Genomic DNA, 17,410 nt, shown 5'->3' with positions numbered 1-17,410 from the left:
GGAAAAAACAAACAAATTATAATAAGAGAATACTACATTTAGATGATCTGTTAAATGTTCCTCAGTTAACATTCTAATAGCTACATTTTACAGAGTTACTTAGGAAAGGAACTATTCTTAGGGTAATATTTGAGAAATTTGGGATTATTAACAGAATTTGAATTAAGAAGCCTCATCATTATTAAAGCATTAGTTAGAATGAGATGGTCAAGCTAACCTATTATGGTTGCTTTCATCAGAAGAATGAAACAGTCATGTTAAACTAGACACAAGAAAAACGGAATAATTTTTATGAAATAGAAATTTATAGTTACTGACTTAATGTTTCTTTTTTTTTTTTGTGACGGAGTTTCATTCTTGTTGCACATGTTGAAGTGCAATGGCACGGTCTCGACTTACTGCAACCTCCGGCTCCCGGGTTCAAGCGATTCTCTTGCCTCAGCCTCCCAAGTAGCTGGGATTACAGGCGCCCGCCATCGTGCCCGGCTAATTTTTTTGTATTTTTAATGGAGACGGGGTTTCACCGTGTTAGCCAGGCTGGTCTTAAACTCCTGACCTCAGGTGATCCGCCCACCTCAGCCTCCCAAAGTGTTGGGATTACAAGCGTGAGCCACTGCACTGAGCTGACTTAATGTTTCTTAAGGTTATTTATCAACTATCCAAAATAGCTGGGTTGGTGCTTCATTAGTGAATGTAGCAGTCATTTATTCACTCATTAAGATGTTATCTGAAGTAACTTTTCCATCTTTTCCTTTTAGTGTATCTTTTAAAAATTGCTCTAGGAAAAATATCAACTATCATCTTGGGTTTATAACTTGTCTTTTATCCTAGAAACTGTACTTTTTTTTTTTTTTTTTTTTTTTGGAGACAGAGTTTCACTTTTGCTCAGGCTGGAGTGCAGTGGCCCTGTCTCAGCTCACTGCAATCTCTGCTTCCCAGGTTCAAACGATTCTCGTGCCTCAGCCTCCCAAGTAGCTGGGATCACAGGCATATGCCAACATGCCCAGCTAATTTTTGTATTTTTAGTAGAGATAGGGTTTCACCATTAAACCATGCATTTTTTAAATGGGTGTACAATAGTAATGGCTACAACAAAGGGTTTTTAATGATATTGAGTACGGTTTTTGGTTTAAGTCTTTTACTGAAAATGTAATACAATTCAGATTCCCTTTGCTGATCGGGGAGGTGTGGTGATAATCAGACTTTCATATGATTATCTGGTCAGACAGCTTTGGGGCTTTTCTTTTAATCTGAATTATACAGTAATACTAATAGAAAGAGTTGTAACCAACAGCCCCCAGTATTTCACTGTGTCTTTTGGGTTTACTTGATGAGTGTTCTTGTTTTATCATTTACAGATTTTACTTCAATTTCCCAAAGGCTTAGAAGATGTACTGCCAAGGTCTCTGTTTGGATATACTGTTAGGGAAAGGAAACATACATGTGTAAGACTGGCCTAAAGGCAAAAAATTTCATCAGTCCTTTTTTTTGTTTGTTTTTGTTTTGTTTTGGTTTTTTTGGCGACAGGGACACACTTTGTTGCCCAGCCTGAGTGCAGTGGCACGATCTCAGCTCACTGCAACCTCCACCTCCCAGGCTCAAGCAATCCTCCCACCTCAGCCTCTTGAATTAGCTGGGACTACAGGTGCATGCCACCGCACCAGATTTTTTTTTTTTTTTTTTTTTTTTTTTGAGATGGAATCTCACTCTGTCGCCCAAGCTGGAGTGCAGTGGCGTGATCTCAGCTCACTGCAACCTCCACCTCCTGGGTTCAAGAGATTCTCCTGCCTCAGCCTCCTGAGTAGCTGGGATTACCAGCGTGTGCCACTACAGCTAATTTTTGTGTTTTTAGTAGAGAAGGGGTTTCACCACATTGGCCAGGCTGGTCTCGAATTCCTGACCTCAAGTGATCCACCCACCTTGGCCTCCCAAAATGCTGGGATTACAGGTGTGAGCCACTGCGCCCGGCCCACACCAGGTAAATTTTGTATTTTTAGTAGAGACAGGATCTCGCCATGTGTCCCAGGCTGGTCTCGAACTCCCAAGCTCAAGCAATCCACCTGCCTCGGCCTCCCAAAGTGCTGGGATGACAGGAATGAGCCACTTCGTCTGGCCCAGTCATTTCCCAGCCAGCTATATGTCACCTCCAGTTGGGTGTAGGAACAGGCGTATTGTCATACCCAGAGGTCTCACTTCATCATCTAGGCTGGAGTGCAGTGCATGATTATGGCTCACCTCAGCCTCTACCTCCTGTGCTCAGGTGATCCTCCCACCTCAGCTCCCAAGTAGCTGGGACCACAGGCACACATCACCATGGCTGGCTGATATTTTTTTACTATTTTTGTAGAGATGGGGTCTCACTATGTTGCCTCAGCTGGTCTCAAATTCCTGGACTCAAGTGATCCTCCCACCTTGGCCTCCTAAAGTGTTGGTATTACAGTTGTGAACCACTGCACCCAGCCCACAGTTTTTTATTTGCATTAATATCAAAGTAAGATTGGAGCATCTCAGACCATCTACCATTTACAATTTACATTAACCGTCCAGGCACGGTGGCTCACGCCTATAGTCCTAGCACTTTGAGAGGCTGAGGTGTGAGTGGATCACCCGAGGTCAGAAGTTCAAGACCACCTGGCCGACATAGTGAAACTTCGTCTCTACTAAAAGTACAAAAATTAGCCAGACATGTTGGCAGGCGCCTGTAGTCCAGCTACTTGGGAAGCTGAGGCAGGAGTCTTGAAGCCAGGAGGCGGAGGTTGTAGTGAGCCAAGATTGCGCCATTACACTTCAGTCTGGGCAACAAAAGTGAAACTGTCTCAAAAAATAAAAATAAAATTTACATTAACCCCCTGGGTTGACTCAGTCGGTATCATGTACTTTTCATTCCTTTAGTTTTTTTAGTATTAATAATTGTTCTAATGTCTTATTATGAATCAGTGTATCAGTCATGACTCTCTTTGTAGTCTTTTTTGCAAAAGTCCTTGTTAACATGGGTCTTTGGCATTCACATTGACTTTATTCCCCCCCCAAATAAAATGCTTTTTGTTTCATCCTTTTAATGTTTTTTTACACTACTGTAAAACTACTAATGTAAAGTCACACAAAGAACACTTGTTTCCCTCTGCACCATACCTCCAAATCTCTTAATCTATTTTTGCATTTTTTTATACTTCAGTAATTTCTGAGTCTTTCTGTTCCCAGCTTTCACTGGTTTATGGTCACCATGTCAAGCTATCCTCACTGCTTTTTCATACACAGTTGTTTAGTCTTTATCATGAAACTGTACTCTTCGTGATTTCGGGGTTTTTTTTGTTGTTTTTAAAAAACAGTCAACTTTTTTAGAGCAGTTTTAGGTTCACAGGAAAATTCATCAGGAGATACAGAGATTTCCCATGCACCTTCTGCACCCACGCACCTTCTGCACCCACGCATGCATAGCCTCCTCCTGGTTTATATTTTTGTTCATATCTAACAGCGTATTATTACCGCACAAATAAAATTGCTAAGATGATTGCATCTTCTCCCAAAATTATAGTTAAGATGATTTAAAAGAAGGAAGAGAGTGTTCAATGACAAAAGAAGGCAGTAAGAAACAGCTGTTTCCATTCAACTATAAACAACAAATTGATCTCTTTTAATTTGGAAGAAATAACATTATTGACTGCTTGCGAAACTGCATTTATTTGTGGCCTAGGAAAAAAACTTAAATGAAGATCTTGAATTTTTAAAGAGTTTAGGTAAACTAGGATATTTTTAATAACCATCCTTTATCTTAAAACTTGTTTGCTACATCCTAGGCTGCCAGAAAATTTTGTTTGGGCAGTTTTAGAATGGGGAGAATGTGTTGGTTAGTGAGATAGGCAGACTCTTCCTTTCCCTTCAACTGAAAAGAAAAACAAAAGTAAGCATAACTTTTTGCCCCCTACTTTGTGAAACATTAATGAAATGCATAATAAACATGGGACACTGTGGCTGTATTTATTTTATAATTATCCCTTAAAAAAAGCCTTATTCAAGAATGCAGAAAAATATTCAGTAGCATTTAAGATAAACTTGAAGAACTATTTGATAACTAGCTATTTATTTTACTAGATATTTTCCTTTTCTGTTGCAGGATTCCTCATGTCCATAACATGTTGGATGAGGCTCTGCAGCTCACCCCCACTCTCAGAGTGGTCAGTCTCCATTAATTGGACCCCGTGATTTCCAGTCTCTGCTGTGTTGGACGTCATGAGCATTGCAATCCCTCTGGGAGTCACCACACCAGATACATCCTACTCAGATATGGCTGCTGGATCAGAGTAAGTGCTACTTTCTAGGTAGTGGGTACATTACCAGTCTGTGTGGAGACAACTTTCTTATGGATAGCTAATAAGATAATATGTAGTATTTTCTTAGCCAGGTCCTATCCCACTGTAATTAACATTAGACCTTTCCCTTTACCCCCATTGAAGCTGGTGGAAAAAAGGAATTAGAAGGGGAAGGAAGAGTTTTCAGAGGGGTATTTCTGGGCAAATAATTAATAGAACCAAAGTTGCAAAGTAGGAATTCATTTTCATTTGTTTTAATGGGTGGAGAAAATTGGAATAAAGTAGGTGTTACTACCTGCTTCTATAGAGTTAATGATTCTGATGGAGGGAGATAAGAAGGTGTTCTTTCGAACTGATTTTCTTTGAAGTCCTCTTCCTATGTACTTCCCATTGTTCTAGAGTAAAGGGGCCGAAACTATATGGGCAGGTTGCCTAAACCTTCTGACATCTGGGGTAGAAAACATGGAGAGCAGCGTCATCTGTTTTTTTATAATATTCGTTGCCTAGAAAGAGGACCTTCAAAATCAGTGGTACCAAACTTTTTTTTCAGCTAAGAGCAGCTTTAGGAATTCAGAGTTTGTCCAAAGGCCCAATCCCTAAAATTATACTCTCAATTCTTGAAGAATGTAAATGCCAAATGGCAATGAAGGTAGGCCTTCATTATACAACTTTATATATATTATTCACAGTTTTAAAATTTTTAGTCTTTTGTATCCCTTCTCTTTTAAGTTGTCCGAGATTCCCCCTGCTCACAGATTCCCCCTCTTGTCCTTTTACCTCCCTTGTACCCAATCTTCCTTGCTTACAGAAAGGAAGTGGAAGCCCCCTACCTTTCAAGACGAAGTGGCACTACACCAGGATGTGAAAGTCCAGCGAAAGAGACCCAAGGGGCCTAGGGGGCAGCACACCCCCAGAAGCCAAGTCTATTCCAGGCAGTACCAGGGATTAGGGTCTGGGCTGGAAAAATCCTGGTGTTTTGAATATGTTCAGGTCCAGTTCAGACTCTTGATCCCACAGCCACTTCTTGAGTGAGGTGGGTGTTGCTCTAATTCCCCTGTTTCTCTTGCCATTTTCACAGTCCCTGGGGATTCTTCCCCCTTCAGCAAAGCAAAGCAACTGTACCAGATTTCTGGGTTGAATGACATCCCTGATTAATAAGTGGTTTTCTTCCTTAAAACAGAATATTATTAAAGAGTGTGTATATTTCTTCATAAAGCCACCTAATATAACTTACCTGTTTACTGAGTTCCTTAAAGAGGAAGACCTAAAGCTACCCTGAGAAATAGTATATAATATTCTGGGGTAGTCTAAAATGGAAAGCAGTGTTTGGGCTTATTCCCATATAAAAAGGAGAAAGGAGGGTTGGGGGTGGGGAAGGGTTGATTTTGTTTCTTCTAGAGCTTTTTTCTTCTTTTGTTTTTGTTTTTGTTTGTTTTGTTTGCATGCAAAAGGTATTTAGTTATGTCAGTAACTGAGACTTACTTACCATTTTACAACTCTTTCCCCAAATAAAGTACTTAAAACTCTCCCTGCATTAGTAGGTAGCCAGCTTGTATTGTGTTTATAGGTTTTTATAAAGTCAGCTACTAACCTGGTACTATGTAGACTGTCTAACTGTATAGATAGATAGCATTAACATTTGTGAGAAATTTCAACAAAGAGGTTAAACCAATACATTTGGAATTGGTAGATAAAAGACCCAGAGCAATTAATCTTACAATTGGTGTTTTCCCCAAAGTATAGACATGACTGCCCATAAATACTGCTAGGGAGTCTAGGAGTAATTCCAGAAATAAAAATACTTCTGGTCTACAAATGTGACTGCGCTGTCTCTGTTAACACCAGCATATCCTAGGATTTCCTGAAACATTTTCATTCATGATCTCCAGACAGATTTATGATACTGTGGTCATAACTAGCTACATAGTTATGCATTTCTGCGAAGGGAAAGAATGTCAGTAACTAGCTACATACCATTCTGTTAAATTATTAATGATATTTATTAATGTTTCATCATGCCTATTTTGCTGTTCTGGGCACTTTAAGATTAAACCTGGTATTAAGTGCAGCATACTCAACTAGATGTAGACTTCACTTCATAGGATTTTAAATCTGATGGCAACTATATGCAATATGCATTTATTTTTGTGTGTGTTTATAGGAAAATTTGTAGATGTAACAAGCAAAACAAAGATTTTTCTGAATTTCCAACTCTACCATAACAGAATTTCAGGCATTTTCCAAGAAATGGCGTGATAGCAGCTGGGTTGCATGTTGTACTTAGAACACCGTTGATGGAGTATATCTGTTGTGAGCCTGGTTTCTGTATATGTGTCCAATTCAGTGATAGGAGAAGAAAGCCTGTAATTACATTTGCATAAAGTGTTTGGCTGCTAAAGAGATGTAATTCCATTATTCCAAACTTTTAATTCATATTTTAAAATATAAAGACTAGTATATATATCAAGGAGTATTTTAGGAAATCTTGTAGTTACCTGTCAATGTCTAACTGTGTATTTAATCAGTAACCAATATGGAAATTGCAGAGTTTCTTCATCAGAAGATGTGAGTTTAAATTTTAGATTTGGCATGCACAGCAATATATTAAATGCTGTGCTTAACTAGAAAGTATTGTGCAGTGCGATGGCCTTTTAACCTCCACAAAATACATTTTATTTTTATTCCCTAGACTTGCACATGAAGTGCATATGTTCATATTTACCCGTTTGGAGATGGGTAAGATACAACCAGCATAGCTCCATCTCCATGGCCATCTTTGATTTCATGCAACTTCCCTTTTTCCTGTCCCCCCCCGCCACCAAAAAAAAATCCATTCCTAATAAACAGCTATCATGTTTCACTCCATGTGTTCAGTGGTACAAAATCTATATAAAATATGTACAGCTCTTTGGAATACTTGTTTATCTAGTAATGTACCTAGTAAATTAATAATGTTGTATAAATTTATTACTTTCTTTTAACTGTCCATCATAGAAACTAAATTATACCTTCATTTTATTAATGCTTGTCTGCCTTTGGTTTCATTTAGGAAACCCCACCTGTTTCCTAATACTCAGAGATGATTGCCTCTCAGTGAGCCATGTTCAGATCATCTTTTTCTCAAGAATACTGACCTGCATTCTTGATGTACCCCTCCCCCGTTCCCATCTTGCAGACACTTTTAAGTAATAAAATGCATGCACCTCACTAACAGAGAATACTTTCCTCTGTCTAAAGTTCTTCTTCACTTAGAAATTTCCTTTGCTGTTATTAATAAGATCCCTTCTCACAGTTTTGGAGCATATAACTGGGTGAGTTGGATACATATCTCAGAATTTTCTTCGATCCCTCACTTCTCAATTGACATTGCACCACACTGAACTGCACACTTATTCCTGCTGTACTATATATTGTATATCTAAGCAGGAAAAAATGACTATTATTTCAAGCAAACAATATGCATTATTTGACTCCCTGAAAGACCCATTAATCTCTAAGTTTGAGTTATACCAATCATCGGAGTTTCTAATTTGTGAATCTGTGTTCTAATTAATATAAATTACAAATTACTATTCTATTCTGCAAAGCCATACAAACTTTATATTTTTGAATTATCCTTCAGTATTCCCTAAAACCTAACCAGGTAACAATCAGAGTTGAAGTTCTTTCTTCCCATAAACCTGATTTTTATCCTTTGCCATCAAAGCCTTTTTATTGCAAAGGCTTACATTAATTTTCTAAGTTTGAATACATGTATAATTCTACAATAATACATTGTACTTGAATAGTTTATTTTCTATTCACAAAGGGTACAAAAAGATACTAAACCAAGCTTCTCACTAAGCCTGGTTAATAAAGGTCTCAAATAATTTTCTTTAAAGGACTGAATGTCATTCTTGTTTCTGTAGTGGAAAGAGCATAGACTTTGGAGTCAGACAGACTTTGTTTCAAATCTTAGCTGTGTCAATGTGTAACCTTGAGGAAGTCATGTAATCTCACCACCACATCTTCCCACTCTGTAAAAATGGGGTATATACCATGTTTGGTGGTTGCTGAAATTAAATGAATTAATATATATTTAAAGCACCTAACAAATATTGGGCAGTTCACAATGGTAGCCATTACTGTTGTTATTATTTGTCAGTAGACTAACACAACTTTCCAGTTTAGTTTTTATTTTGAAGTTCTATGGTATTATCATGCAGCTGATAATTTTGTCCTTAATATGCTTGCATGTCATTGGTGGATGAGAAATTATTACTCTAATATTTGAAAGGTGTTGGGGGTTCGTCAAGATGAGAGGTATGATAAATATAAGATGCCATTGTTTTTACCTGTACTTTCTTCAGGGTATCCTGTCTTGGTAGTGAATGGAAGAGGGCCTGGTCCCTGGGGCAGTGCAGAAGGCACTTTCATCATCTCACTCACTGCAAATGTCATGTGAGGTTTCATGGAAGTATTAAGAGATCCAATTAAGAAGAATAGTTCTGAGTCTAAACCAGCCCAGAGTGGCTTCTCTAGGGGAAACTCCCCGCTCAGCTGGTACGTTTGTGTTTGTCATTAGGGACACCTTGTATCTCAGGTGCCTGCCTTCAGACATCTGCCTGTACTGGCTTCATGTTACACACAAATCCACATTTAATAACACTCCTACTGTTATTTATAGGCTTAGTTATGTTAATAAGATTGTTTCACTGAGTTCTTTCTCTTATCCTAGTGGCTAGTGGTTGTGGAAAGAGGAGGGGTTAGAATGGGAAATGAAGTGTTAGTTTAAGGGAAGATTAGGTGTTATGCTATCATGCATTGCTTTTCGCCTTTGTGCAGCCCTGAATCTGTGGAGGCTAGTCCAGCAGTTAATGAGAAGAGCGTGTATTCCACTCATAATTATGGGACCACTCAGAGGCATGGGTGTCGAGGACTGCCTTATGCTGTGAGTATGCATTTGTTTCTCTCCAGAACAGTGATCTTCCTGGAGTGTAATCCATTCTTATACATTGTGACTTTCTTGAAATGTTTATATGCAGCATGACGAAGTTGCCCCTTTTGCACTTCCCTGACTCCAGCGGACGTCTAGCCCTGCATCATTGTTCTTGTTTTTATGTCCCAGTTGACCTTGGCATTTTGTTTTATCACTTTCCTGGTTGAAGCCAAAAAACGAAGGGTACTACTTTCTTCTTTCTTTCCATATGTACCATACTTTAGGGGAGAGAGGGGCCAGTGTTTGGACACTGTTGATTTAAAAAATCTTATTTTCAGGATCATAATTACGGAGCCCCTCCTCCTCCGACACCTCCTGCTTCTCCCCCTGTCCAGACGATCATCCCTCGTTCTGACCTGAATGGCCTGCCGTCGCCTGTAGAGGAACGCTGTGGAGACAGCCCGAACTCTGAAGGAGAAACTGTACCTACCTGGTGTCCTTGTGGTCTTTCTCAGGATGGCTTCCTTCTCAACTGTGACAAGTGCAGGTAAGATCCTGTTCTATCTAAATTTAAGTCTGGGTTGCTGGGATTAGGGTTTCTTACAAGTAGGGAAAAGCTCAAAGTATTCTTTCTTGTGTTTGTTAATGTAGATGATTCCTTAGTGCTCCTTGGCTCGAATTCTCTGCACTAGGTGAGAATTGCTGACAACAAGGAATGAGAGATTGATGTTAAAGCTATTGAATTTGATATGAAATTTAATGTCCTGGAAACATTTGGTAGGTGGGAGGGAAGGGGTAGCATATGCAGAGACACTTCGCCCATGTGTGCTATGATGTGATGCATGCTGTTGGAAGGACTACTTTAAGTTTATTTTCCCTCTTTAGGGGAATGAGCAGGGGGAAGGTTATTAGACTTCATCGGCGGAAGCAGGACAACATATCAGGTGAGCGGAAGATGGGTTAGGTCCACAGTTTGACATATAAATATTCTGTGATCTGAATGTTCATTTTAAGAACCCCTCTTGCTCAGGCGCAGTGGTTCACGCCTGTAATCCCACCACTTTGGGGGCCAAAGCGGGTGGATCACCTGAGGTCGGGAGTTTGAGACCAGCCTGACCAACATGGAGAAACCCCATCTCTACTGAAAATCCAAAATAGCCAGGTGTGGTGGCGCATGCCTGTAATCCCAGCTGCTCGGGAGGCTGAGGCAGGAGAATCGCTTGAACCCAGGAGGCGGAAGTTGCCATGAGCTGAGATTGCGCCATTGCACTCCAGCCTGGGCAACAAGAGCAAAACTCCCTCTCAAAAAAAAAAAAAAAGAACCTCTCTTACAAGTTCCCATGCCCATGGTCCCCCAGCCAGCTCTTTTCACAGAAAGAGATAGAAGTCCTCTCAAGACCACTGTATAGTTCTCTCATTGTAAACGAAATGTATTGAGAACATTTTAGCCCTGTAGCAAAGTATTCCTTGTGAACACAAAAAATATGGATTCCTGTTTTAAAAATTAGCCAGTCTCAAATTGTTGTAGATTGAGTCAGCGAAGCTTAGGGACTGAATACAAGGGGAGAAATAAATACCATGAGGAACAGGGTTTATATGCTTAATGCCAATGACATAGAATCTTGTTTTCTTAAGGAAGATGAGTATTTAACGTTGCTTTACAGATGATAAGAGTTAATAGTGGAAGTAATGGCTTACTGCATGTGGGGCACACCTAAAAGAATAAGCTACTTTTAATGTACTTTTGAGGCTATTAGTACCTGAACTATGAAATCATCGTTTTTCAGGTGGGGATAGCAGTGCAACAGAAAGCTGGGATGAGGAGCTTTCTACTTCCACTGTGTTGTATACAGCAACACAGCACACACCTACAAGCATCACCTTAACTGTTAGAAGAACCAAACCCAAGAAGCGGAAAAAGAGTCCAGAAAAGGGTCGTGCAGCACCAAAGACGAAGAAAATCAAGGTATGGAGGGTAAAAATATCTTAAATAGAAATGTCTGAAATAGCTTAAATTTTGGAGCAAGAATGCACCAGAATTCTTTTAAGAAGTTTGATCCAGGTGTTTGAAGGGCCACTTTTGTTCTACTTGCAAAAATCAGCTAATCTGTGTTATGTACATGTAGACCAACCTCTCTTCTGCCACACCATATCATCACCACTGGCTCAAAGTTTCTTCTACTTCAGTCCCCATCCCAGGTATGAAATTCCAGCCCTACCTGGCACAAGCCCGTATGTGTTGCAGCCTCAAGTCTAGGCTTCTGCTATCCTTACAGTATCTCCCCACCTCTCAACCCCAAAGTACAGTCTGAAATTCTTGTCCTGGTTACATGCCTCATGTCTTTGGGTTGATTGTTTTTCCTTGTTTCAAAAAAAATAAAAATCAGGAAACATCTCTTGAATGGTCTAGGCTTCCTCAGTGTCATGGTCACTTTCCTGTATTCTCAGCTAAAATGTCTACGGGAGAAACTTCTTCTGGTTTGTGTTCTTTCTTCCCCATCACAGCAACTTTGTTGCTTCTAGGTGACTTGTTCATCCCTTGTTAAGGGGATTGGTCTTTGTTTCCTTCTTAGTTTCAAAACTGGTAAATCTGCAACTTTAAAGTTTTTTTTATTTACTTTTTCTCTTAGTATCAGAGGTGCATATAGGATTTAAGAGATGCATGCTCTTCCCTGTTAATTACCTAGCTTCACAGTAGAAAGTATTAAAATTAGTCTCAGAGTTCATTGGCCTTGAGCTACCCCTATTCTTGATAATAGTTTGGGGAATTCCATTGTATTTTTTACCTAGAGAAAGGGGGACAGAATAGAACACTAGTTTGTGTCTTAGTTTTAGTCTCAGATATAACTGTCATTCTTGGTACCAAGTTTTGTTTGTTCTACTTGTTTTCCTCCTTGGGATAGGCATTTCGAGAGGGATCCCGGAAGTCCTTGCGGATGAAGGTAAGGGGTAATCTTCGCTGATGCTGTGTTTTACTTCACTGTGATCTTGCATTTTGGTCAGCTTCTTTCCTGACATTGATGGTCTGGGAATCTTGGACTCTGCTTTTCATTAGTTTGTAGTTGTTGCCATTCAGTTTTCATAGAGCTTTTCTCCAAAGTAGATTTTCTTGGCCATTTTCTGAAATATTTTCCCTTTCTGTAATCAGCCTTCATTGATTGGTTTTTCATTCATTGCTTTCCTAGGGGGTAAGTGACATTTTTCCAAACAAAATGAGGCTAGTGTGTTCTGTCACTGTGATTGGACTCAACCTTAGGAGTGGAGTTTTTCTGGTAATGATATAGGATCTCTTGTGCATCTACCCTAGCACTGTGTGGGCTTTAATTGCAGGAAGCTTGTATTATTGATAAGAATTACTGTTTTCTCTTAGCATATCTGTTTGGTAGAAAAGACTTAGGTAATGCTAGTGTGTTTCTTAAGATATCAAATAAAAGAGTTTACGAAGTATGATTTTGTAAAGAACTTGGAGAATAGAGTAAGTATGTGGAATGGTTTAAAAGAAGTGTAAGGTGCTGGTTGATTAAAAATAGCTTGCCAAAAGGAGATTTGATTATGCTGTCTGGTATCCTCCTTTACCTATGTGTGTGTGTGTGTGTGTGTGTGTGTGTGTGTGTGTGTGTGTGTATATATATATATGTATGTATATACACACATGGGAGGAAAACATGCCACTCAAATTATTACTGAGGGCTTCAAAGCATTTAATTAGAATTAAATTCGAGTTTATGAGTATTCATATTCCTAAATGATACAAAAGCAGGATCTTTCCTATTGAGAGTTATAGGGCATAAATATTAAAATCTTTAGTAAGGCCAGGCGCAGTGGCTCACGCCTGTAATCCTAGCACTTTGGAAGACCAAGGCAAGTGGATCACCTGAGGTCAGGAATTCAAGACCAGCCTGGCCAACATGGTGAAACCCCATCTCTACTAAAAATACCAAAATTAGCCAGGTGTGGTGGCAGGCACCTGTAGTCCCAGCTACTTGGGAGGCTGAGGCAGGAGAATTGCTTGAACCCAGGAGGCAGTGGTTGTAGTGAGCTGACATCACGCCACTGCACTCCAGCCTGGGCAACAAACAGAGCAAGACTCCATCTCAAAAAAAAAAAAATTCAGTAAGGATAAGCTTTTTAGGATTGTTTTATGTGCTGCACCGGTGTGACTGGTGTTAGCAAAGATTACAGGTAGCACTTTACCTAAAGTTTGAAGGCCCCACTTAGTATCTATCTTTAAACAGACTTGCACATACCTGTGAAAGAGTTGGGAGAGGACTCAGAGCTACAGATCATCAGAGGCCTGGGATGTGTCTTGGAAGACAAATCAATCATTTCTTTGCTGGATCCACCTCTTGCAAGTGGCCAAGTTTGCTTTAGCTGCCCCTTTATTTTTGTCTCATTTGCTTAGAGAGGGGCCTTTTACATAGACTTTGGAGGCAGATAATAGCCCTAATCCTGGCTACTAGATGCTTTTCTCTTATCAAGCAACTATCATAACTTATCTCCAGAAGCTCGAAACTTTTCGAAAGCTATAGACTGGCTCTACCAGAAAACTGCACATAAACCCCATATTTTGCTTACAGTTTTGGGAGGTTGACAGCCTCACAGGTGTGTTAAAATTTAGAAAAAAAAATTACTAGTCATTTTGATTCTTTTAATTCTAAATTGAGTTATAAATTTTATGCTCAGAATTACTAGTTTAAAACTCCTCCAGTGATCCAGGTGGGAGCCATAAGAATTAGAAAAAATTATCATTTGGATTTTTAATCCCAGTGTCAAGAGCAGCTTCCCTACTGAAGACTTAATTGTAAATCAGGGTTTCTCAGTCTTGACACTGTTGACAGTTTGGACCAAATAATTCTGTGTTGTGGAAGGGACTGTTCTGTGCTTTCAAGATGTGAACAGGATCCCTGGTGTCTACCCACTAGATGCCGGTAACACTCATACACTCAGTTGAGATTATCAAAAATGTCTTCAGATATTACCAAATGTCACCTGGGTGCAAAATTTCCCTCAATTGAGAACCACTACTCTAAACCCAACTGAGGTAGAGTCTCTAATGCCTTGAAGGATGGGGCAGCAGAGTAAACACACAGTGAGATTAGTGAACAATGGCTAATACTGTGACAGAGGCTTCCAGAATACAGTACACTTATCAAGTCGTAAGTTTAACAATTGCCGCTTAAAGCTGGGAATATTGTTTGGACACTGCCAGTCCCCCTAGTCTGTAAGCTCCATTAAGCCTAAGGTTTTGCACTATTCTTTTGCACAACTGCTACTGATGTCAAGCAGGTGATACTCTGATTGTCAGTATGTTGGCCTTAGGTGTTTCTTTAGATCCCTTTGTTTATTGTTCAGTCTTTTGGACTCTAGTAAGAAATGTGGAGACAATAGTGTTGATTTATTTTCTTCTATACTCCTGTTCCTTGCAGAAAGGATAGTAGACAATAATCAGTCAGCAACAGTGATGCAAAAGTGGTAAAAGAAAGTGTTATGATAAGCATCAGTGTTTTCTGTGCCATTCATGGAAAGTGTATTTAATTTTGTTGTACCTGTTTGCAAGTTTAATGTGGACATGGATTTTCAAGTAGCTTTGGTACTACAGTGTCTTTTCCTTCTAATCATCACTAGCATGACATCATCACTGTCAGTGTTTGTTTTGTTTTCTGATGGCACTTAAGTCTTGAACACCATGGAGGAGAACATGTATTGGGCTTACGCTTTGTCTCTGTAGCTCAGGCACTGTCTGCCTAGGAAGCTGTTCCTGAGTTGTAGTAATCTTTTCTCAATACTGTCACCATAGAGGGCAATGGTTTTCCTAGAGGAGTATAGCAAAGTACCTCCTAGACATTTTCTGTATTCTCCCTACCTACTCCTCTCCCCTCACTTCACCTCTTCAGATTATTTAGAATGTGGTAATTTAAATTGTTGAAAATAGAGTGTTAGAAAGATATACTAAAGTAATAACTTTTTATATGGGTAGTAAGATTGGGATTGGATTGATGAGATTGATTGATTAAGGTCATATGTAGGTTTAGAATGAACATGTATTATGAAAATAATAAGTGACACAAAAACATGCATTCTCCTGGAGAATGGTCAAAAAACCAGTTTGGGCTAACACTTGACACAGATATTCAGTGAGTATGAAAAATTTAAGCAGTGATAAATTTGAGGTCTCTACTGTTCATTTGTATGAAGATTTTCTTATTAACTTGATGTCAGTCTTTTGATAAGAAAATTGATTTTTATGACTTTAAAATGGTCATAAAATCACAGTGATGGGATGAAACTATGATCCAGATTAATTTCTTACTTTATAAATGGAGAAACTGAGCTTCCCCATTTAAAGAAGTTATTCAAGGTCTCACCTCTCATTGGTAACAAAAGCATGATAGAAACCAGATCCTCTGACTCCCAGTCCATTACTCTTTTATGCCACATCAATTGCCAAGTGATAAATTTTCTCTGGAACCCCAGCTTGTCCCACCCACATTCCCAACCCTCTATTTATGCAAGGACTTTACTAACCTCCCTGAATTTGTTTTCTACAGAATTCTCCCTCTGAAGCACAGAATTTAGATGAGAATACAACTGAGGGCTGGGAAAATCGGATAAGACTATGGACTGACCAGTATGAAGAAGCTTTCACTAATCAGTACAGTGCAGATGTACAGAACGCGCTTGAACAACACCTACATTCTAGCAAGGAATTTGTGGGCAAACCTACTATTTTAGACACTATTAATAAGACTGAATTGGCCTGTAATAATACAGTTATTGGTTCCCAAATGCAGGTAAGCACCAAAGGGTTGAAGACTCTCTAAGTAGCTGAAATTTTAAGAACCCAGGAAGAGGGTAATGGATTGGAATTACTGTTCCTTCCAAATGTACAAGGCCATGGAATAACAGATTAGCCAGGTGTTGATCATATGTAACCAAAAGTAGGTTATATTAACTGGAAACTATCCGGATACATATTTTTAAACTACCTTTATTAATAAAAAAATAGATGAATTGAGGCTGTGTGCAGTGGCTCACTCCTATAATACAACACTTTGGCAAGAAGCCAAGGTGGAAGGATTGCTTGAGGCCAGCAGTTCAAGACCAGCCTGTACAACATAGTGAGACCCTCTCTTTACAAAAAAAAAAAAAAAATTAAAAGTTAGCCGTTGTAATGATACACACCTGTAAGTTCCAGCTACCAGGGAGGCTGAGGTGGAAGGATCACTTGAATGAATTTGAGGTTATAGTAAGCTATGATTGCACCACTGCACTCCAGCCTGAGTGACAGAGTGAGACCCTGGCTCTATTTAAAAAAGAGAGAGAGATGACTTAATATGGGAAATTCTATATACCCTAGGTAGGAATTATGTAAGATTTATAGAAAGTTAAGCATGTTCTTTCTCATCTTTATTTTAGAGATAGAGTCACTGAAATCTTAATCGTGTATTTTTTTTTTTTTTAATATTTTCTTGCCGTTTCTGGGGAGGCAGTTTCACTAGATGTAGCATGTCTCTTAGAAAAATTGAGCTTTCATCACATTTTAAAATTTCTCATCATTGATCTAAATAACATATACAGATAAAACCTGAAAATATTAGCATGTTTTCCTTAATTATGAAATAATTTGAGTGTCTACTAAGGTGTTCTTGCTGTTGTTTAATGTTACTGCTCTGGTTTTATTCAGTTACAGCTGGGAAGAGTCACTCGTGTTCAAAAGCACCGGAAGATCCTGAGGGCTGCAAGAGATTTGGCTTTGGACACTCTTATAATAGAGTATCGTGGGAAAGTCATGTTACGACAGCAATTTGAGGTCAATGGGCATTTCTTCAAAAAGTAAGAACGTCATTCATTGAGCAGTGAGGGCTAAGGTGGACCTGGTTGACCAGTGTTATTGTAAAAATCATTCTGTTTGATAGGATGCTCTTGGGAGACAAAAAATCACAACTCAGATAAGCTCATACCTGTCTGCTATTTGTAGAGAAGTGCAAGTAAATCTGCAAATTGTTTAATGTGTAAAATGGTGACAACTCCTTTCCAAGCCAAGCTTTCCTTGCTTTGTGCTTGTTCTTTAATCAAAAGCAGACAAACGTGATGTTTTCCCAAGTTTAGGTGTTGCAAAAGACTGCTGCTGCTTCTCTCAGTATATGCTTCATGTTTGGAGTCATGGGGTGGCCTTCTTATT

General features: G+C 39.2%; 1 protein-coding gene across 35 annotated transcripts in view; it reads left to right on the top strand.

Annotated features, from left to right (window-relative positions):
• Positions 1 to 17,410, top strand: part of SETD5 (SET domain containing 5) — an 81,239-nt gene that overhangs the window by 27,543 nt on the left and 36,286 nt on the right. For 4 of the 35 annotated variants that reach the window (XM_063661788.1, XM_063661776.1, XM_063661779.1 and 1 more), the window contains 8 exons: positions 4,115 to 4,301; positions 9,135 to 9,240; positions 9,567 to 9,775; positions 10,114 to 10,172; positions 11,016 to 11,194; positions 12,132 to 12,170; positions 15,777 to 16,019; positions 16,913 to 17,061. In XM_063661788.1, coding sequence (XP_063517858.1) covers positions 4,231 to 4,301; positions 9,135 to 9,240; positions 9,567 to 9,775; positions 10,114 to 10,172; positions 11,016 to 11,194; positions 12,132 to 12,170; positions 15,777 to 16,019; positions 16,913 to 17,061 — 1,055 coding nt within the window. In that variant the 5' untranslated portion in view covers positions 4,115 to 4,230. Of the gene's footprint in view, positions 1 to 1,358; positions 1,446 to 4,114; positions 4,302 to 5,122; positions 5,344 to 8,659; positions 8,853 to 9,134; positions 9,241 to 9,334; positions 9,472 to 9,566; positions 9,776 to 9,879; positions 9,921 to 10,113; positions 10,173 to 11,015; positions 11,195 to 12,131; positions 12,171 to 15,776; positions 16,020 to 16,912; positions 17,062 to 17,410 lie in introns of those variants that run through there. The other 31 variants (XM_063661802.1, XM_063661795.1, XM_063661797.1 and 28 more) reach the window with 18 other exon arrangements.

The sequence above is a fragment of the Pongo pygmaeus genome, chromosome 2, assembly GCF_028885625.2.
Source record: "Pongo pygmaeus isolate AG05252 chromosome 2, NHGRI_mPonPyg2-v2.0_pri, whole genome shotgun sequence".
In the NCBI taxonomy this organism is placed as follows: domain Eukaryota; kingdom Metazoa; phylum Chordata; class Mammalia; order Primates; family Hominidae; genus Pongo; species Pongo pygmaeus.
The sequence above is the reverse complement of the archived record's forward strand: the minus strand, read 5'-3'. Positions and strand labels throughout refer to the sequence as shown.